At 45.9% G+C, this 23,090-nt stretch overlaps 1 protein-coding gene across 5 annotated transcripts in view; it reads right to left on the bottom strand.

The window, feature by feature from the left end:
* Window positions 1–4,457: 4,457 nt before the first annotated feature.
* The window catches only part of KIF21B (kinesin family member 21B), a 212,120-nt gene continuing 193,487 nt past the window's right edge, over window positions 4,458–23,090 (bottom strand). For 2 of the 5 annotated variants that reach the window (XM_082245371.1, XM_082245370.1), the window contains 3 exons: window positions 22,874–23,044; window positions 5,575–5,774; window positions 4,458–5,287 (listed from right to left, as the gene is read on the bottom strand). In XM_082245371.1, coding sequence (XP_082101497.1) covers window positions 5,188–5,287; window positions 5,575–5,774; window positions 22,874–23,044 — 471 coding nt within the window. In that variant the 3' untranslated portion in view covers window positions 4,458–5,187. Of the gene's footprint in view, window positions 5,288–5,574; window positions 5,775–22,873; window positions 23,045–23,090 lie in introns of those variants that run through there. The other 3 variants (XR_014224915.1, XM_082245372.1, XM_082245373.1) reach the window with 3 other exon arrangements.

Consider the following 23,090-nt stretch of genomic DNA (forward strand, 5'->3'; position numbering starts at 1 on the left):
GAAATAGATGGCTACTTAGCCGTCTTTGAAAGACAATGTGCCTTACACAAAGTACCCACGGAGGAATGGGTCACCATCCTGGCCGGTTAATTAACAGGTAGAGCCGCCGAAGCCTTTAGAGCTATACCTGATGAGGAGATTCACCTCTACCCAGCAGTCAAGGAGGCTTTGCTTGCCCAGTACTCAGTCACCCCCGAGGCGTATAGGAGACGGTTCCGGGAGTCCAAAAAGCACAGCGGGGATTCCTACACAGAGTGGGCCTGCCGTCTTTACAGAACAGCCTCCCTCTGGATTACCGGTTGTCAAGCCATATCAGGAGAAGATGTGTTACAGCTGTTTCTATTGGAACATTTTTTCAATACCCTGCAGCCAGAGATACAGGTATGGATTCGGAATCGGAGACCGCTCACCTTACCCAAAGCAGCTCGTCTGGCTGATGAGTATATTGACTCCAGAAAAATGGAGCAACCCTCCATAAGACCTGCTCCAGGACCAGTGGCACCAACCGAATCTCAGTTACCTGCAATCGCCCACCACCAAGCTTCCAACAGCAACGTCAGGTACAGTGCCATCGGTGCTAACAGTTCGGACACTACCAGAGAAATTGTGACCAGAGAAGGAACCATGATTCATGGCTTCGAGCAGGACTACCTTCCCCAGCACGGACAGCCATCCACTACTACCATGGCAATAGGCAGCAACAACCTAGCCTCAGACCAATGCTCAAGCCCTGGATTACCAATCTTGGACCACCCCTACCACAGAGAGGGGGGGACTCCTCCAACTTGCAGGCACGCAGATACCAATCCCGCAGTGAGGTACAGTGCTACAGGTGCAAGCAGGTTGGGCACTACCAATGAGACTGTACCCAGAGCAGGGACCAAGCTGCATGGATCCGACCAGGGTCACCCCCTCCAGTAAAGACAACGGTCCCCTACTATCACGCAGAGGCTCCCCCAGTCATACCAATATTCAAACCCACCGAGGAGCAATTGGGTACCCTTCACGAAGCTGACCCAGTGAAAGCCGCTACAGTGAACCGACAGCACCATTGCCAATCTGTCCAGTTAAACGGAAAGCCTGTGCGAGGTCTCCGAGACACGGGAGCCACTCTCACTTTGGTCAAGCGACATTTGGTCCCAGATGCCGCCCGAACTGGAGGTTCAGTAGTGGTACGGGTAGCAGGGGGAGGGGTGCACCGGATACCCACTGCGAGGGTCCACTTGAATTGGGGGGCTGGTTTAGGTCTGATTGATGTGGGGTTGATACAGGAGCTCCCCACCGACGTCTTACTGGGGAATGACCTAGGCCACTTGACCTCAGCATTCCTGCCTGTCCAGATCCCAGGCCCACATCACAGAGACCTACTTACATTCTGAAGTCCAGACGCTTGAATGTTTGGATGGAGTGCGATCATATGGGATAGGTTTTGGTTTGGGAGGGGAGGGCCATGGCCGATTTACTTGGAACTCCCTGGATTGACTCTTTGGGACTTGTTACCCGACTAACTCAGGCACAGACCAGTTGGAGATCTGGTACCTGGATTAGTCTACCTTTTGGGGGGAAGAGATGTGACGGTACTAACCGTCACTATGTGTGACGGATCCCCCTGTCCCTGGATTGTAAACCCCTTCGTGTCATTTTCCTATGAGTTTGGGACATTGCCCTTTTATTGCATTTTATTTTCCCTTTATTCATCCTCTGAACAACTGAAGATGGCATGACTCATGGCATTGAGTTAATGTAATGTAATGTTACAGCCCATCCCCCCTCCTGTTTCTGTGTCTAATTGTGTGGAATCATGACACAGACAATGGTCTGGGCTGGAGACATCTCTCCGCAGGGGGTGTGTATTAAGACTGCCTGTTTCAATGTACAAATGTTCCGTTCCCATTGGTTGGTCCTTGTCCCCCCCTCCCCCCCCTGTGGCAAGGCTAAGGGGAGTTTCCCTAACTGTGTGTAAAACTGTATGTCTTGGAATTTAATAAACAGTTCTTGCTTAGACTCAAAACATAGAGTTTCATCTCATGTTTGTGGGAGAAGGCTATACCAGCTTTATCTCCCTTTGGCTTGGATCGCTAAATCACTAGCTATGGTAGGAGTAGTTCCTGCTCCACTCTAAAGCATCCCTCACACTAGGGGGGAAGAGAACATCTCTGGCGGCGAAACCCCTCTTTCCATGGGGGCGGCCGCTACAACCACAATCTCCTCCTCACACCGGATCAGTGTGTGAGGAGGAGAACACTGTGACAGCTAGTTACTGTGTTCTCTGTTGACATTCTGTGACTGGCTGTGGTTGGACACAGCCGGTCATGTGGCAAAGAGCCAATTTCATTGGCTCTTTACCCTGATCAGGGATGGACTGTGTCAGAGTGACACTCTCCATCCCCGATCGCCGCTCTGCGTGCCCATGGGGGCGCGCGCGAGTGGCGTGAAGAAGGGAAGTGCATGTGGCCGGCTGTGATTGGACACAGCCGGTCACATGGTAAAGAGCCATTTTTTAATGGCTCTTTACACCGATTGGGGATGGGCTGTGTCCCGACGGACACGCCGCATCCCCGATTGCCGCGCTGCAAGCCCCCGGGGGGGCTGGAGAGCAGCTGATCCGGGCGGACGTCATATGACGCCCGCCCGGATCGAGGGACACTTCCTGCCGGCGTCATTTTACTATGGCCCGGGAAGGAAGTGGTTAACCGGAGTTTAAATTCCTCTTTCTGTACATTCATTTTTTTTGGTGCCTGCCTGACTTTCACACTCGTGTTAAAAGATGACCAATTAGTATGTTAATCAATACAGGAGAGGGAGTGCTTTTGTATAGCTGCAGTGTTTCTATGCCAGACAAATAGGCATCATAACTTCAAGCAGCGATCTCTGCCAATAAAACAGCATAGTGTGCTATACCCTGAAGATTAATAGCCAGAAATTGGCGTCAATATATGTGGAAACTTTATTACCTTATCAAAGACACCAGGCCTATGACGCGTCCAGGCTTCGCCTGTCATGGTGGATCTGTCAAGGGGTCTTCAGGGTCTGGGAACTAAAGAAATGGACCATGGCTCTGGACCTGTATAATGCAGGTAAGGGGAAAAAGCCATTCAGGTGAGGCAAAGTGTTCCGGTGCAGGTCGGATCCGTCATCCAATAGTCCAAAAATTCCAAGAAAATGTGACCGCACTCAGGAGAAGTTGAAGAAAGAAGTATTTAATCCACCGTATAATAGAATACAAACAGTGCTTCACATAGACACGGGACAGGTAAACGCGTTTCACAATTCCACAGATCGCTTAATCATTACCAAAGTGATAATGATTAAGCGATCTGTGGAATCGTGAAATGCGTTTACCTGTCCCGTGTCTATGTGAAGCACTGTTTGTATTCTATTATACGGTGGATTAAACACTTTTTTCTTCAACTTCTCCTGAGTGCGGTCACATTTTCTTGGAATTCTGGACCTGTGTAGCTCCCTGTGACTAAATACATGTTACATAATGTGCCAAGGTGAGCACCTCACACAGGATCTAGTGCCCAAAAAAAACAAGATAGGGTGCCTCATGTAGTTGGGTCTGGGTATGGCCTTTAAAGTACACACCAAGAGTAAATTAACAAGAAACAAGAAACTGCTTCATCACTTTAGCGTTTATTATATATAATGGCCAGAATAAATTCCTATTCTGGCCATTTTAATAGATAAACTTCCAAACTCTGTTAACCGCTTAAGGACCAGGCCTATTTCTGACACTTGTTGTTTTACAAGTTAAAATCAGTATTTTTTGCTAGAAAGTTACTTAGAACCCACAAACATATTTTTTTTTTACTATTGCCATTATATGCAGTGTTATATAAAAAAATAATAATTATTGGGGGGGGGGGGGGGGTGACACCATGTTTTACCGCACCAGATGACACTAACCCTAGTGATGCCATCTGCACTTCTAAAAACAGATGTAACTAAAAGCATTTAGAGCAATAAGGCTGACATGATGTATTGTTGACATGGGGGAGAATTGGTCTTATAAGTATATATGGACTTTTACTTGATGCTAGATTTAACCTTGGCTTGAAATAAACATATACAAAAGGGTACCAGATAAATTTTTATTAAACACAGATTTCCACTGAAACTTTTTTGTGCTAATCCTTTTTTTCCAGTTTAATCTTTATTGACACAAGAACACTTGGCACTCACAGACAAAATGTAGAAATTGTGCTTTAAATAAAATTATTTAACACTTTATACATAGCAACTTAACCTTTGCTGCCAGTACAGCCTTCATTGTCAACTTATATTTCAAAGTGGGTCATATGTAGCATGTTAATGTGAAGCTTAAGAGGTAGCATGTTTAGAGGTATACATTTAAATTGTCATTAAGTTAACCTCCTTTCCTCTTTCCCACTCTATTTCCAGTAGATTTGGCTGTATTAAGTCATTTAAATGAAGAATATATACAGTATTTGATCATTTGATTCTGGCAGCTGGGTCAGAGTGTGCTTTCACAGGGGATGGAAAGTGCTGCTTCATAGTAAGAACATACTAAAGAAACACAGTAAGGCAAAGTAGACAGTATTTCAAGTACATAAAGGGGGTTTTTGTAGAAGTGGAGCATGCTGGGAGAAGTTTGATGCACTAGGCTCTAATTTCTTTTAAGTTTTTATTTTGTTTTCTTGTAAGCGTTGACCTTCCATTTTGCCTTTATATTTCTCCAAAAATACAGTAACACTACATAGGCTTGAATGGTGTATTATAGTGTATCATAATAATTACAGAGGTAGTGCAAAGTTGAGTAGAGAACAGGTTTTCCTTGTCATGACAAACTGTGTGCTCCTCTTTGATGAAATAAATAAAATGTCTTCATCATCCTTGGTCTTTTAACCCTGCTTTTACTAAACCCTGTTGAGCTCCAGATGTCATTAGGGTCACCTAGTCCAGGCAAAACGTCTTCTCCCACTCCATATCTTCACGACGAGATCACTGCAAGGTCAGAGGTCATGAGAACTTTCTGAATTTGTTTTTTGTTTATTAAATCTGGTAACAAGTAGCAGAGGTATTGTAGACAGACTAAGCTGTCTGAATTGTTAAAACACTCATGTTAAGGAGGTGAGTGTCCCGTACCTTAAATGAACAGAGTGGAGGGACGCTGGTATAAAAGGGGCAGTAGGAGGAAAGATGGGAAGGTGAGAGATGGACAGGTTACGGAAGGCTAGTGGCTCGGCCCTTGATTGCCAGAACACGTCTTGGGAGACACGGAGTAAGACCAGGAACATAGACCCAAAGCTTGACCCGGCAGTCACTGAGAGAGAGAGGGGGAAGGGAATATATAGAACAGTATTTGGACAAGAACAAAAGAGGGAAAAAGTGAACAGGGAAAGGGAGGAGAAGACAAAGCACAGAAAGGAAAGAAGGTCAGTGGAATGAAAACCATGTTAGTGATAACGAGAGAAAATCTGAAACATAGAAAGCAGTAAAGATGGAAAAAGATAGAGCAAAAATAGATACACACACATAATTTAAAGAATGAATGTAACAGATTGCTCTCACTACTACTCTGGCATTTCTATTAATTCCTTCCCTTCTTACCTGGATGCGGTAAAGATGTGACGGCTGTTGGCACACATAGCGTTGATTGGACTCTCGTGGCCTTTAATTTCTCCAATAGGTGAGAAATTTTCCATATTCCAGACTTTTAGAGTGCCACTGCGACAACCACTGAGCATCATAGGACGTCCTGGCACAAAGCCCAAAGCACAAACCCAGTCTCTGTGTGCATTTGGGACTTGCTGCAAACATATAGTTAACATATGTCTATTAATGCTGCTATGAAAGTAGGCAGTCAAAATGTAGTCATTAAGTCAAAATGTGGGCATGAAGAATTTAAAAGGCAGATTTGTATGGTCAATAAATAAGGAGTGGTGGCATTTTGTATTCCAAATTGGACACATAAATTTGTACTGCCAATGCATAGTGTAAAAAATGGTTAAAAGCACTTTTTTAGGATGTTACAAACTTGGCACCTTTCACTGTATCTGGTGGCCTTGCCCTATTGTATACTCTATATGGTTCAGTACTTATCACAATAAAATGTTTTTATTTACCGTATATTTTTTTTCCTAAAGTCTCTTAGGCCCCTTTCACATTTGTGCGACTTGTTATGCGATTTGGGACTGCAAAATCGCATGACAAGTCGTTCTCCATGATTTCCAATGAGCCCCATTCATATCTGTGCGGCATGATTTTGATGCGTTTTGAGTAAAAGACATTATAAGCCCAGTCAAAATCGCAGCAAAAAGTCACGTCAAAATCGCGGTAAAGTTGCGCGACTTTGAACTCTCACAAGTGTGAAAGGGGCCTTAAGGAACTCAGGAATGTAGTAATACTTAGAAGGATAATACATTGAAGGGCATCCCCCATATAACCCCGCATCTCACCAACATGATTCAGATTTGTAAAAAAGCAAGACATAAGTACAAAGGGATGGGACCTGTGTTCCTCACTGGACTTTAAGAAAATTATTTTGCGTATAAAAATCTTATTTACTGTTATTTTACTGTTTATTGAGTGTCCAAATGTAGACAAACTGATGTGAAAATGATGCTAGCAGAATATCTAAAGGAATTAATATCTAAACAGGACAAAATAAATAAAAAGAATTAGTAAATATAGAAATTGATACTAACAAGGACAGGCGCTATGCAGAATCTGGTGTTTCAGAGCAGTGCCACTGGTAGCACCATTAAAGCAAGAGACAACTATAATTAATATATATATATATATATATATATATATTAAGTTATATAGATAGATTAATATAAATATATATATATATATATATATATATATATATATATAGATAGATAGATAGATAGATAGATAGATAGATAGATAGATATACCGTACTGTGCAAAAGTTTTAGGCAGGTGTGATAAAATGATGCAAGTATTCTTTCAAAAATATATTTCCTGATAGACTCCATGGCAGCATACATATGGGTTAACCCTGCCTCGACTCCTCCCCTATAGGACCTCCCTCCCATAAATCTAAATTGGAGAAACTCTATCAGCGGTCAGTACTGTTGATATTGGGATTTCTCTGTGGACAGCTTGCAGCAGTTTCCCTAAATGCTGTGTGCAATCATCACAGGTATATGCTCTGCAATAACACCCTTGTGTGCTGCCTGTGTATGTGATTCTGCATGAGTTCTATCACCTATGCAAGTTTGCTGTCTGTGCAGTTTCCATCCTATGTATGTATCACTACCCCCCCCCCCCCTTGTGGCCAGCCCTTGTGTAGCAGGTATGAGAGGGTGTGTTTAACCCTTTCCTTTCCTCGCTTGCCTGGGCACTCCTTTTGGGTTTCTAACCCTTTCCTTTCTACCTTATTTTTTTCTTTTAGGTTTTTTTAGTCCTTCTAGGTCAGATTGACAATACACTGCACAAGGTCCCAGAGAGCAAGTCTCTGTGTGAGCCATGCTAAGCCCAGGCAGTTGGAAAAGGTGATGGTGATTTCCAGCAAATGGAATCTTTGGTAAGACATTTAGTGCAAGAATCCCTTGAAAAGTGGGGTACAAGCCTCGTGCAAAGTCCAACAGCCGTTACGGCGTGTTCTCCCACTAGGGACAGCCAGGAAGCACTGGAACCGTTCTAACCAAGCCATCCATCTTTGAAGACCTCAGACAGTGAGGCAAAGCGAGATAAGTCCTTTTGCTCTTGTGACGCCTTTGGTCAAGGCAACGAAGGAGGCATTTACATGAGTAGAACCTGTAGAGTCTCCTGCAAAGCAAAAGGAAGTTCTTTAGAAACCTCTAGAGCGAGTGTTCTAATTTTCCATTCCTAACGAAAATAAGGGACATCATTTTGGATGAGTGGAGCAAGGTCACGAGATATACCTCCCTTCTGAGCAAGATGGCCAAGCTCTATCCATTCAGAGATAAGGATGTGAAGCATCTAAAGGCTGCCTCTCTAGTTGTTGAGGTTTTGATGAGGCAAGCAAGCATGTCACCTTTTCTTGGAAGATGCAGTGAATGGCCTGAAAGTTGGCCTGGCTCTTGTAGCCATGTTTAAAGGAGAATGTGGAGTGCTTTCAGAAACTTAGTAGTTCAGGAGCCAGGGCTGGTGTCGGTTTCCATGGTGAGGCTCTAATTAACATCCTATGCAAAGTGACATGGGGTATGCTTTCGTCAGTTACGGTAAAGTGAATGTTATGGCTGTGGCCTGGGCTTGCTGATCCCGCCTCTAACAGGCCTAGTGTAAGATCCCTCTGAGGGGGCCTCATCTTTTGGCAAGCTGGATAGCACCGTAACCCAGGCCACAGTTGGCAAGTTGGGTCTTGCCTCAGGACCAGCGCCTGATAGGCCGGAAGACGACACAGCCTAGAGGACAAAGTTCAGTGCGTGCAAGGGTAGCACGTTTTTACTGACAAGGTCTGTAAAAGCTGGTGAAGAGGCCAGATATGCTAAAAACTTAACTTCGGGTATCCAAGAAGCTACTGAGTCTGAGGTTCAGACTATTAGAACGTCAAAGCGGTCTTTTCAGGACACGCATGGTCTATCAGAAGTCCTCCTCCTCTCGGATTCTTTCCATGGATTTTGCCTCACTCTGAGGTAAAATGAAGCATATACATACTCTTATATTACATATAGCCAATGGTGTCGCAAAGTGCTGCCGTGTCAGTCCCAGAATGCAAGAGATTTCAGGGCATGTATTCGCTCCTCTTTATGGTCATGAAGAGGAGCGGCTTGCGGAGGCCAATTTTAGACCTTGTGCACCCGAAACAATTTTCATCAAAAAGAGAAGTTCAAGATGGAAACATTGTCCCTGATTCATAGGGGGTCCAGCCTGGTGACTGGCTTGTTTCCAATAGATCTTACCTTAGAATAGATGCTTACTTTCATGTGCCCATTGTAGAAGACTTGCACAAGTTCCTTTGGTTCGCCGTAGGTCAAGACCAACTCCAGCTTGCTTGTACACCATTCGGGCTTTCAACATCACCCTGTGTGTTTTCAGGATCTTATTGGTTGTTAAGGTCTTTTTCAAAGCAAGGAGCATACGCATGCATAATTACTTGGATGTCCTTCTCCTACTGTCCCAAGACAGAGGGCAGCTGCTGGAGCCCAGAGCTCAGGTCTTTTCAATGCTTCTCAAATTCAGCTGGTGGCTAATTCTGGAAAGAAGACACCTGGAGCCCACTTAGTCTATTGTGTGCCTCGGGGCTCAGTTCGATATAATCAAGAAGACCATTGCTTTGTTTCTGGATTCCGATGTTCTGGAACAGAATACTCCTGGCCCTGTCTTCTTCCCACCTGTGCGCCTTTCAGTGTCTAAAATGATCGACACTATGACGTCTATGGATCCGATGGTCAAGTGGACGCTCCGGAGAAGGCGGCCCTTCCGAAAGGGGTTTCTCCAGCAATGGGAGCCAGGAAGCAGAAAACTACGGGCAGCCTTCTGCACCCTACAGGCCTTTTCACTATATAATGAAGGGAGCGTCATTGCTCTTAGGCTAGTCAACACTACAGCGGTCTCCTTAATTAAAAGACAAGGGGGACTCCTAGACTGTTCTCTATTACAGGAAGTGGCGCCAATTATGTCTTGGGCTCAGAAGAATCGAGCCTACATCTTAGAGGTTTATGTCCAGAATATTCTAACAGACTTTCTATCCAGAGTTCAGTTGGACAACAATGAATGGTCTCTACATGTGGAGGTTTTTCAGGAGCAGATGCCCTGACGGATCATTGGAAATGCAGTGGATCCTGTGCGTTTCTTCAAGTCCTGGTCATACTCGGTTTTCTACAAAAACCCTAAACAGTAGTTGGGCTAGTAGTGGCAGTGATGTCTTATTGACCAATTAAGCCATGGTTCCCTTTGCTAGCACTGTTCAGCTACCAGAATCCAGTGCCCCTTCTCATCAGACCAGACCTTCTGTTTTCTACATCCATGTCCAGCACGGTTACATCTGACAGTCTGGTTCTTGAGATTGGAGGTCATCGGCTGCTTCTCCAGATTCATCTCCTCTCTCTTGAATGCTAGGAGAGTGAACACAAACAAAGTTTATGGGAGAATCTGGTCAAAGTCTGTGCAATACATGTCTGCTGCTGACAGATCATGTACTGATCTAGAAGTTCTAAATATTCTGGGCTTCCTCCAGTTGGATTTAGATCTGGCTCTATTGATCAGCTCCCTCAGATTACAAGTGTCAGCTTCATCAGCCTTCACAGGTGTTTCCAGGTCTAGGCATCTTTTCCTGTCCAACAATTCTTCAAGGGAGCAACTAGGCTCAAACTTAGGAGAAAGCGGAGGTTTTCCAAATGGTTTCTTGCTCTTGTTCTCAACCCCCCTCAAGTGTTCTAGAGCTGTCTACGTTAAAGGCCTCCCTGTCATGTTTGCCTTTCTCCTGGCTTTCACGTCAGCATAAAAGCCTCAGAGATTGATTCACCTGTCATGAAGAAGTTTTCTTAACGTTCTTCCAGTTTGAGCGGTGCTTTTACCTATGCTATACCAATTCCCAAGGGTATATCAGTCTTTCATGGGAACCAAGTCATTTTTCTGCCTACCTTTGGAGTACTAAATTTCGTCCTTTAGACGTGGGAGAGGTCGTGATGTGGCTTAGTTGGCTAAAGCACATGTCTAGTAAACAGAGAATCCTGAGTTTGACTCTCAGCAGTGCCTTCCTTTGGTTCTAGAAATCTCTCAGATATTGTGAAGTTATATCTACGAACTACAGCTTCCTTCAGGCTTCAGAAGGCCTGTTCATTCTGTTTGCTGGAAAGGACAAAGGGAAACGTGCCTCATCTAGGACGATTGTGGCATGGATTGTCTGGGCCATTCAACAGGCTCACAGAGTCGAGGGCTTGGCTCATGGGGATGGTGACTGCTCACTTGACCAGGAGTGTGTCTACATCCTGGGCAGCTTTGTAGCATGTGGTCCCCAATGTAATTGGTAGGGTGGCCTTGAGGTCCCCAATCAATACATTTATGGCTCATTATTTTGTAGAGCCGGCCTCTTTATCTTCTGTTAATTTTTGGTTTACAAATCCTGTCAGTTGACAGTGTAATTTAAACCCTTTTCTTTTGTTCTGCAATTGCCCACCCGGGTGTTTATGGCTAGTTATTTCCCATAGGTATGCTGCCATGGCGTCTGTCAGGAAAATGGAAAATTTCCTATCAAATGCTTACCATCATTTTTCTTTCCTGATGGACTCCATGGCAGCAGGAGTTCTCACCCAGAGTCATGAGCTAGTTACGGAACGTGGCCTCTGGCTCAGAGCAAAGATTTATGGGAGTGGGGTCCTATAGGGAAGGAGTGGAGGCGGAGTTAACCAATACGTATGCTGTCATGGAGTCCGTCAGGAAAGGAAAATTACGGTAAGCATTTGATAGGAAATTTTCCGTTATTTTATTTGGTGTGTCTATCCTTTGGCTTCAAATCAGCATCAATTCTTGATACACACAGTGCTTGTGCACACAGTTTTTGAAGGAACTTGGCAGGAAGGTTGTTTTAAACATCTTGGAGAACTAACCACAGATCGTCTGTGGATGTAGGCTGCCTTAAATCATTAATTCTCTTCATCTAATTCCAGACAGACTCAATGATGTTAAGAAACGGCCCTATGTAGGGGCCAAACCATCACTTGCAGGACTCCATGTTCTTTACACTGAATATAGTTCCTAATGACATTGGCTGTATGTTTGGGGTTGTTGTGGTGCTGCAGAATAAACTTGGGGCCAATCATGCCCCCCTGATGGTATGGCATGATGGATAAGTATCTGCTTGCTGATAAGTAGGAACAACTTAACTGTGCTGGTTTGAAGCCAAAGAGTAGTCACACCAAATATTGATCTGGATTTCTCTTCTGTTCATTTATTTTACATTTTGTTAATTGATAAAAATAAACTTTTAACACTTCTATTTCTGAAAGCTTTCCAAATATACAGTATTTTCTTCACACCTGCCTAAAATGTTTGCACAGTACTATATAGGACTAATAAGGTGATAATAATAATGATTTCAGGACTTCTGCACCCTACAGGCCTTTTCAATCACGTATCAGAGTGCAGTGTCTGTTGATCTTCCAGGGGAAAACAGAAGTAATAAAACAGAATTTTTGTAAAATCTTACCTGTAAAATTCCTTTCTCTGAGTCCTCCGACAGTCGCCGCCTCTTCATATTCGTCACATATGGGGTATTAGACTTTGCTCCGAAGGAGTAGCTAGGCAACAGAATATGCTAACATTAAAGCTTTTAACATATCCCACCCTCAAGGGGTGGTCCCCTCAGTCAATACCCTCCTACTTCCTGCAACCATATCTCAGTTTTAGTGGAATAGCAGTAGAGTATACAACCAAACCCCAAAAGAGGGGCGGGGGCGGCGACTGTCGGAGGACTCAGAGAAAGGAATTTTACAGGTAAGATTTTACAAAAATTCCGTTTTCTCTTACGTCCTCCGACAGTCGCCGCCTCTTCATATTCGTCACATATGGGGACGTCCCAAAGCAGTGCAAACATGAGGGGTGGGAAACGCATCCGCGCCGAAAAGGCAACGCAGTCTCCGCATCAAAGAAAGGAACCTTACCAAAGGAAGGAACCCAGCTGGGCAACAGGAAAAAACAGGTGCTCAACAGGAGCAACAACCCAGGAAAAGACAAATAACCAGGGAATAAAAAAAACTTATCCCAACAGCCAGTGGTCCCCACAAGGGACCCTAGGGCAACGCCGCACTAAGAACCTTGCGGCCAAAGGAAGCATCCGCAGATGCCCGAACATCTACTTTGTAGAATTTTGTGAAAGTGTGCACGGTCGACCAAGTCGCCGCCTTACACACCTGGGCTACAGAAGCCCCATGACGACAGGCCCAAGACGTACTCAGAGATCTAGTAGAGTGCGCCTTCACAGGCACAGGGGGAACCTTCCCCTGCAAAGCATAGGCCTGTTCAATGGTCTGCCTGATCCATTTTGCGACGGTAGAGGCCGACGCCGCCATGCCCTTCCGAGGACCCTCTGGAAGAACAAACAAGGAATCCGTCTTTCGAAAAGACTCAGTCGATTTAAGGTAAACCCTTACCGCCCGAACAACATCCAGAGAATGTAATCTCACCTCCTGTGGATGTTTAGGCTTCGCGCACAGCGAAGGCAAGACAACATCCTCATTAAGATGGAATTCCGAAACTCGTTTCGGAAGAAAAGAAGGATTAGGTCGCAAGACCACCTTATCCAAATGAACAACCAGATACGGAGACTTGCAGGACAAAGCTGCAAGCTCCGACACTCTGCGAGCCGAAGTGATCGCCACCAAAAAGGCGACCTTTTTGGACAACATAGACATCTCCCTGATCTGTTCAAAAGGAGCACGTTGCAACACAGACAGAACGAGATTCAAGTCCCAAGGGGGCAAAGGATCCCTCCTAGGAGGAACCAGATGCCGCACACCCTGAACAAAAGTGCCAACCAAGGAGTTGGAAGCCACGGGACGTTGAAACAGAACGGCCAGCGCAGACACCTGACCCTTTATCGTAGCCAGCGCCAAACGCTGATCGACACCCGTTTGAAGGAAGGACAGCACTCGGGAAACCGAGTACGTGCGGGGTGAAAACCCCCTGGACTCACACCAGGCAAAATAGGCCTTCCAAGTACGGTAATAAACCTTCCCCGAGGAAGACTTTCTCGCGTTGATCAAAGTATGAACGACCTCTGGGGAGAGACCCTTCTCCTTCAGGACCTCGGTCTCAACAGCCAGGCCGTCAAAGCCAGCGACTGTAAAGCAGGATGGTATATCGGTCCTTGAGACAGGAGATCGTCTCGAAGAGGCAGACGCCACGGGGCGTCGACCGCCAGATTCACGAGGTCTGCGTACCAGGACCGGCGAGGCCAGTCCGGTGCCACAAGAAGCACCGTGCTGCGTTCCGAGTGTAACCTGCGAAGGAACCTGGACAGCAACTGAATCGGTGGAAACGCGTACATCAGCCTGTACTGATGCCACGGGGCCACTAACGCGTCCGACGCGTCTGCCCGAGGGTCGCGCGTCCTTGCCACGAACCTTCTCACCTTGTTGTTGAGACGAGACGCGAACAGGTCCACATCTGGAAGACCCCACTTCGCGCACAACATCTGGAAGACAGCCGGGTGGAGAGACCATTCCCCCTGATCCAGGGTCTGGCGACTCAGATAGTCCGCCTGCCAGTTCTCCACCCCCGGAATGTGAACCGCCGTTATCGCCGGGACATGAGTCTCGGCCCAAGACAGAATGTCGGCCACTTCTCGAGCCGCTCGGGCACTCCTGGTGCCCCCTTGGTGGTTGATGTAGGCCACCGCCGTGGCATTGTCCGTCTGCACCCGAACCGGGCAGCCCTGCAGCCGGTCCGTCCAGCGATGAAGACAGAGACTTATCGCACGCAATTCCAGAATGTTGATCGGAAGGGAAGACTCCCCCTCCGACCAAGTTCCCCGGGCGGACAGAACGCCCAGAACACCACCCCAGCCCCCCGACAGGCTGGCATCCGTGGTGATCACCGTCCACGAGATAGGACGAAACGACTTCCCCCCGGACACCATCGGGGACTGGAGCCACCACAGAAGGTCTCTTTTGGTGCGATGACTCAACGAGATTTGAAGATCCAGAGATTGAGGTCGCCCGTCCCACATGGACAGGATCTCCGCTTGGAGACCCCGCGTGTGAAACTGGGCGAAGGGAATCGCCTCGAAGGCCGAGACCATCAATCCCAGACATCTCATGCACGTCCGCAGAGACGAGTGCGGAACGTCCCTGAGGGACCTGACTTCCTCCTGAAGAGTTCTGAGTTTGTCTTCCGGCAGGAAGACCTTCGCCTGCACCGAGTCCAGAATCATTCCCAGGTAGGGAAGACGAACCGACGGACTCAGTGTCGACTTTGGAAAATTTATCGTCCAACCAAACTCCTGTAGAGTTTGCATCGTGACAGACAGGTCCTTCTCCAGACCCTGGCTGGTCGCAGACCGAACCAGAATGTCGTCCAGATACCCCAGGACAGAAATGCCCTGGGCCCTCAATAATGCCAGAACCGGTGCAAGCACCTTGGTGAAGACCCGCGGAGCCGAGGCGAGACCGAAAGGCAACGCCACAAACTGGTAGTGATCCTCCGCAATGGCAATTCGAAGGTACCTCTGGTGACCCTCGAAAATGGGGATGTGAAGATACGCATCCTTCAAATCGATGGAGGCCATGAATTCCCCCGGAACCAGGGCAGCCACCACCGACCGCAGGGATTCCATGCGGAACTTGCGAACCCGCACAGAGCGGTTCAGAGCCTTCAAGTCCAGAATTGGACGAACCTTGCCCTCCTTTCTGGGCATGGTGAACAGATTGGAATAAAACCCCCGAAATCTGTCCCGATGAGGCACCGGAACTACCACTCCCTGAGCCCTCAGGTCCCGCACCGCCAGGTGAAGGTCCCGTAAACGCTCTGGAGACAGTTGAAGATTTGAGGGAAAAAATCTGCTCTCCGACCGAGAGAGAAACTCGATCTTGTAACCAGATCGAACGATCTCCTGAACCCATCTGTCCCGCACGCGGGCCAACCAGGGCTGAAGAAAACCGAGCAAGCGCCCCCCCACCCCAAAACTGGGTGAGGGCGCCCCTTCAGGTCGCACTGTTATGGGCTGCGGATCCGGATTGACCGGACTTCTGTTTTCCAGATCAGGGCTTCTTCTGAGAGCCTTGACCTTTGAACGGTTTGCCCTTGTAGTGCGACCGAAAGGCACGAAAGGACCCCTGAGGGGGCCGAAAATTAGCATGCTTCTTCCCAGAAGCCCCCTTAGCCTTGGGGAAATGGGGTAAGAGAGTGCTCTTACCTCCGGTGATCCCCTTAATCAACACATCCAAGGACTCCCCAAAAAGGCGAGACCCATCATAAGGCAGATTGGCTAAGGTCTTACGTGAAGACTGGTCCACCGACCAACATTTCAACCAAACCAGGCGGCGAGACAACACCGCCACGCTGTGCACACGTGCAGCCAACGGGACTAGGTCCAAGTCCGCATCACACAGATACATGACACCCTGGTGGATTTGATCCACCATATCCAGGGTCGCCGGCGAGGCCGAATCAGCCACTAGGACGCGCCTAAGCATCTGCGTCCAACTTGCGACCGCCTGGGCCGCCATGAGAGAGGCAAACAGAGCCTTAAGCATAGAACCCGTAACAGAATAAGTATGACGGGCAAGAGACTCCAATCTCCTATCCGTGGCATCACGGAACACAGGGGAATCCTCTGCAGGAATCGCAGTGGATTTGTTTAAAAACCGCAATTGCGTGATCCACTGGGGGTGGCACACACCACCTTTTATCAGTGGAAGGCGAGAAAGGATAACGCAGCTTGAACCTACTTGGTACAGCAAAAGGTTTGCGCAGATTGCGCCATTGTTCCTTAACAGCGCGCTGAAAATCATCATTGCAGGGAAAAACCTGCGGCGCCCTGCGCTTTCTCTGCGTCCCATAAGCCGCCAAGGCAGCGGGGGGACACACTTCATCCTGCAAACGCAGCGTTTGTTTTATGGAAGCAATCAATTCATCCATGATTGCAAGCTCTTCAGGCGAGCCAGGGGGAGAATTATCAACCCCCTCAACTTCAGCCTCCACCTCGGACCCCACGAGATTCAGGGAGGAACGGGACCCTGATAAGGAGACCCCCGCCATAACAACCCCATCACCTTCACCCTCAGAATCAGAGGAAAGAGCAACTCTGGGTCTTTTAGTAGATTGAGCAGCCACCAGCATCTGCACCTGAGCAGCAAGGCCAGCCACAATAGTGGCTAAATCCCCCCCTGGGGGGGAAACAGCGGTCCCCTGGCTTTCCACCAAGGCGGTAGGAAATTTGCCCTCCTGAGAATCCATTGCCCCTATAACAAATGCCGGATAATAAAGGGTTAACTGCCCCTTTAACACGCGCGGCGAGCGCAGCCCACCGCACCACACACAAGCACAATGAGACCCCCACAGGGACAATAAAACTGACACAGGCAATGGATAGGAAGGATATAACCTGAGGAGACCCTCGCCGCTGCTGCTGCCTCGATCGGTGTTCCTGGAGAAGAGGAAGTGATGCTGCCAGGGCGCTCTATGAAAGCCTATGGGAGGCTACAAGAAAATGGCCGCCATGCATGTAGAACATGCGGCCGGAGCGAGTGTAGGCAAAATGGCGCCGTTTGGCGCCGAAACCGCCGCTCCACAGTACAGTAATGCACACATGTCTGTATATAAAAAAACATGTCAGATCGCCGCAGCGATCGCTGTATAATGCCCAAACATGCTACAAAACATGCCCCACAGCACACAGCTTCTCACACTGACAAGGCTGACACACACAGTGTCACACAGCTCCCCCCCCCCCCTTGCAGCCCACAGCATGCAGCCGAGAGATAGGGAGACAAACAGTGTGAATAGAGGCAGGTTACACAGTCCCAGACTGACACCCCCCCAGACAGACAGGTCCCCACATAAATACACTTACCTCACAGTGGCGTGGGGGACCCGCACAGGCGAACAAGCCGCTGCACATGAGGCAGGGAGAGTCGCATACAAGACGCACAGAATGGGGGTTAAGAAACCGCACAGCGTCCAGTGAGGTAGCCACCTCACCAATCATCCCTGCACCGAACAGGGATGGGTCGTTCACTGTGCCAGGAGCGTTACCTGGCTGAACGCTCGATGGCAGGCTGGGAAGCCACTGACCCACGACCTGCGACCAGGGGGATCATCCCGAGACCCAGCCCGCATGATCCTCTTCATCAGAAGAACTAACTAATGCTGACAAAAAGAACAGCTAAGTAAAGGTAGAGAGAAAACTCAAACAAAAAATCAAAAAAGAAGAAAGAGTCTGGGGCACAAAGCCCCAGCACAGAGAGAGCCAGCCACTCCTGACAAGCTAGACATTAAAACTGAGATATGGTTGCAGGAAGTAGGAGGGTATTGACTGAGGGGACTACCCCTTGAGGGTGGGATATGTTAAAAGCTTTAATGTTAACATATTCTGTTGCCTAGCTACTCCTTCGGAGCAAAGTCTAATACCCCATATGTGACGAATATGAAGAGGCGGCGACTGTCGGAGGACGTAAGAGAAAATGGAAATTTCCTTGTAAGGAAGGAAGGAAAAGAAATTACATTCCTGAACAGAACCCATACTATATAAGGAGGGAAAATGCTAAATGCAGGGATCTGGAAACAAGATTTTGAGTCCTGCATGGAAAAAGTGTGGACATTATGAGACTGCCAGCATGGTCCAATGTAAGGTGGCAGACAAGTAGAATGTTTTGTCCCAGAGGATATTGCACACTCTGTTAAATGCAGCAGGAGACCATAGACATTCCTTACGACTTGGGAAACTGTCTGTTGCATAAAAACAGACCCAAGAGGGGAAAAAATAATAATTTATCCAGTTTTAAAAAAATGCTTCTAAGATGAAAGAAAGGGGAAAGAGTTATTAGATCAAGAACCAAATTTGTGCACTGTTCAAAATCCAGATTCTGCTACTCAACATGAGAGTCAAAATAGCCTCAACTACTACTAGAAGGAAGAATGTTAACAGGTTCACAAAGTGAAGTCTGCAAGCAGATTGTTTCATTAGTCTCACACAGACTGACACAACTTCTGTGGCACAGGCAGCAGAGCTACAGAAGCCGCTAAGGAGGAAATAGGATCTAAAACATAGGCATTGGTTCCTTTGAAAGATATAGGTAAATTGCTCCTTGAAACAATGTTAAAATATACAGGAAGGTCACTCGATGCAGTGGAACTGTCCACTGACAGGCATGTTGCACCAAATAGCAACTATCCCCTATTTACTCACAAATCTGCGCAGTAGGTGCTGGTGAGGGTCATAAGTTACAATCTATTCACTAAAGTTGGACTGTGGAACAAGACCAGAAACTGGATGATCCGCATGTGCTAGAAGCAGCAGTAGCAGTGGGAAGAGATATTCTCCTAAATCCAAGAGCTGGAAAGGAACAAGAGCACGTGCGCAAGCTCAACAGTGTCCCTAGCGGATGACGTTGGCATTAAGTTTCCTAAGCTTAAACAGTTATCTCAGATAACTGTTTACAGGGCAGATATATTTAAGAGAAAATGGGGCAACAAGGGTTTAATTGTGATGCAGTTCCCGTGCCACAACCCAACTAGCCTTAAACATTAAGGCCCCCATTTACACTTGTGCGACCTAAAAGTTGCACGATTTTTCCACATTTTTGCTGAGATTTTGACTGGACTTGAAGCAATGGCTGTATAATCTTGAGGTCTATAGACCTCAAAACGCATCAAAGTCGGACCAAAGTAGTGCAGGAACTACTTTGAAGTTGCTGCCACCTGTAGTCACACAGATATGTACAGTACTCATTGGAAATCATGGAGTACGACTTTTCATGCGACTTTGCAGTCCCAAGTCTCATGACAAGTTGCACAAGTGTGAAAGAGGCCTTAGTGTTGTGAGAGAGACAGGGTTCAGGCCATCAGGCTGGGCCACACCTCTAAAACTTGAAAATACTCCGCAAGATATCAATATAGTACACAGGCAGCTGAGAAGTATTAAAAAGCAGAGTTCAGTGTAAAAGGGTTACGTAACAAGATATGCTAACCGCAAACAGACTTGCAGAGAGAAAATCAGGGTCACATCAAGGATTGTGCCACAACTCTGAAAATGGAAAGTAGTTTGCAGTTAACTGACACAAGGTTTGGGAAAGAGGCACGCAATATAGGGCCTAGTGTCTGAGGATCACATAATAGGGTAATTTCAAACTATTCAGGGTTCACTTACACTAGGAAACATCAGGAACTGGGTACACCAGAGGCTGTGCCACTGCTCTGAAACTGAAAGGCGCTCCGTGGTTAACTAACAGTACACATGGGTTTAAAAAGCACCACAATGCAAGACGCAGTGCCTAAAGCTCACATTTTAGTTTAACTTCGCACCATCCTTGGGCCTACTTACAGAGTGAGTCTTAAAAAGCTACAAAGCAGTGCCTGGGAGTCACATTCCATGCTAGCCCCACAATCTTTAGTCCAGTGGGGTTTGGGTCTGGGCTCCAAGCAAAGCTGTTGCTGGAGAAAAACTGATCTGGATTGCTGCTGTATAGAGACCTGCTTAAGCAGCATATTAAACATTTTGACTGAAGTAAAAAAACATCTGTGGAGAACCGATGGAATATGTTAATAGAAAAAAAGATCGGAAAAAAGCAAAAAGCAAAATGTATCTATAATTGTACTCAGCAGACCCAAGGGAAAAGGGTCCAACCTCCTAGGACACCACTATAAAAAAACAGCACAACAGTTAAAGGTGGGGATTTATGTGAGCTGACCTTCAAAATTTTGTTTTCTTTTTTGCCAGTGAGCATATCCTGTAGGCAGCTGCATATAACCCACATTCCTAAGTACTACTGCTTCCCTGTTTCTCTCAATGGACAGTAAAGAAATATCCACCATTGGGCAACACTCCCTATCAGATGACCCAGGCAAAGCTATACTTAATAGAAAACCTAATCATTAGTCTTATTTACTGCAATGAAAGAAATAAAGCATGGCAGTCATCCACTCTTAACCCTCTAAACGTGGTTACCTGGTTCCTGGGCCCTCCTGAATGAAAAAAATCACTGTAAAATGAATGGACGCCATGACTAAATTCAAACAAGATCAAAAAGGATTATGTGGAGGGATTTTATAGGCAAAGTTATATGCAGTTATTATATCTGATACACACATACTGATACACACATAGAATATAAAAAAAAATCAAAATGTTATTGTACATTAAATTGATGAAAAACACATAAAATCGAAGGCTGACAAGGATGTTTAAACCTCATACAAAAGGGTATAGCTTTACACACTCCATATTCCACAAAACATCAAACTATCAACAGATGCAGTGCATAACATTAGTCCTGTGCTTATACAATCCCTCCACATAATCATTTTTGATCAGTTATACTATTGGGATGTTGGCACCTTCCTCTTTGTTCATGACAGTTTAAATTCAAATAAGTTTGGTCGCTGTGGGTGTTAGATTTTCTTCCTTCAGATCTCATTCCGCAAACTCCTCAACCTCCAATATTTATTTAGCATAATTCAATAGGTTGTGCCAGTCCTCCTAGCTGTCACACCCCCCCCCCCCACCCTTCTACAAATATTTCTTATCCTTTTCATATTGTAATGTCTGAAGCTGCATACATGCCTTTCAGCAGTATCCTATAGCTTTATTTACATGGCCACAATGAAAGGCACACTTTTGCTGGTAAGTTCTTTCCAAACTTTTGCAAAAGTGTTTGACACAGTTCCATTATACACGGCTAATGTGTAGGGTAAAGTCTATAGGCTTGGAAAGATCAGTTTGCAAAAATAGATAGAATTCAGAGAGTAGTGGTTAATGATTCTTACTCTGAATGGTCTAAGGTTATCAGTGGTGTACCCCAAGGTTCAGCGTTGGGACCCTTACTTTTTAATATCTTTATAAATGAAATAGGGTCTGGGATTAAAGTACCATTTTTAGTTTTTGCAGATGACACCAAGCTTTGCAGTGGAATAACTTCCTTACAGGATGTCTCCAACTTACAAGCTGACCTCAATGCACTGTTTCATTGGTCAACTATGTAGCAAATGAGGTTTAATGTTGAGAAATGTAAAGCTATGCACTTGGGGGCTAAGAATATGCATGCATCATACATACTAGGGGGAGTAGAACTGGGGGGAATCCATAGCAGAGCTGGGTGTTCTGGTAGATCATTAGATTCATAATAGCATGCAATGCCAAGCTGCGGTTTCCAAAACAAGCAAAGTCCTTTCTTGTATTAACAGAGGCATGGACTCCAGAGAGAGAGATATCATTTTGCACCTGTACAAATCATTAGTAAGACCTCATCTGGAATATTCAGTTCAGTTTTGGGCACCAGTTCTTAAAAAGGATATGGGGGAACTGGAGAAAGTGCAGAGAAGGGAAACCAAACTGATAAGAGGCATGGAAGAGCTCAGCTATGAGAAAAGATTAGAGGAACTGAATTTATTCTCTCTTGAGAAGAGGAGATTAAGGGGGGATATGATCAACATGTATAAATACATAAGGGGTCCATATAGTGGACTTGGGTTTGAGTTGTTCACTTAAAGGTCAACACAGAGGACAAGGGGGAACTCTTTACGCCTAGTGGAAAATAGATTTCGTCTCCAAATACGGAAAGGTTTCTTCACCATAAGAGCTGTGAAAATGTGGAATAGACTCCCTCCAGAGGTGGTTCTGGCTAGCTCACTAGATTGCTTTAAAAAAGGCCTGGATTATTTCCTGGGTGTACATAATATAAATGTGGACTAATATTTATAGGTAAAGTTGATCCAGGGAATATTCGACTGCCTCTAGGGGGATCAGGAAGGAATTTTTTTCCCCTGCTGTAGCAAATTGGATCATGCTTTGCTGGGGTTTTTTCACCTTCCTCTGGATCAACTGCGGATATGGGATTGTGTATATGGGATTGTATGGTTGGGTTTTCTTTACTGTTTTTTATTAGTTAAGCCAGATGGACTTGTGTCTTTTTTCAACCTGACTAAATATGTAACTATGTAATGCCTGTAATGGTTGTCTGTATGATCCAAGTAATATGTACACTGCCAAGGTTACTAGAATGATACAAATGTTATTATACTATGTGTCTGTAGTTTGTTCTCTGATCATATACAGGTGATGCTTCCCCTTTATACTGTCACCAAAAGAACTCAATAAAAATCTATTGAACAGAAAGATAATGTCTGCTGACAATAAAAGCAGGAAGACGCATCAAAAAAAAAAGTATTCTGTATAATACTAAATTTATCTCATACTGTCTTACAAAACTTTTTTTTTTTTTTACATAACAAGGTGATTACAAAGACGCAAGACAAACCTGTATGAGCTCATGCCGCTGTAGGTCCCACTTCTTGATGCCATTGTCTCTGGAACCACTGCATAAGATATTATCCTGTACAGCCAAGCACTCAATGCCATCATAATGTGGAGGTTCCAAATTATAGGTAGGAGGAATGCTGCCTCCCCACCCAGAGTGCAATTCAAATATCTGAAGATGAAAACATAAAAAAAGGAAAATGATTAGTTGGATGTAT

Source organism: Pelophylax lessonae (assembly GCF_965119305.1).
Source record: "Pelophylax lessonae genome assembly, chromosome: 2".
Classification (NCBI taxonomy): Eukaryota; Metazoa; Chordata; class Amphibia; order Anura; family Ranidae; genus Pelophylax; species Pelophylax lessonae.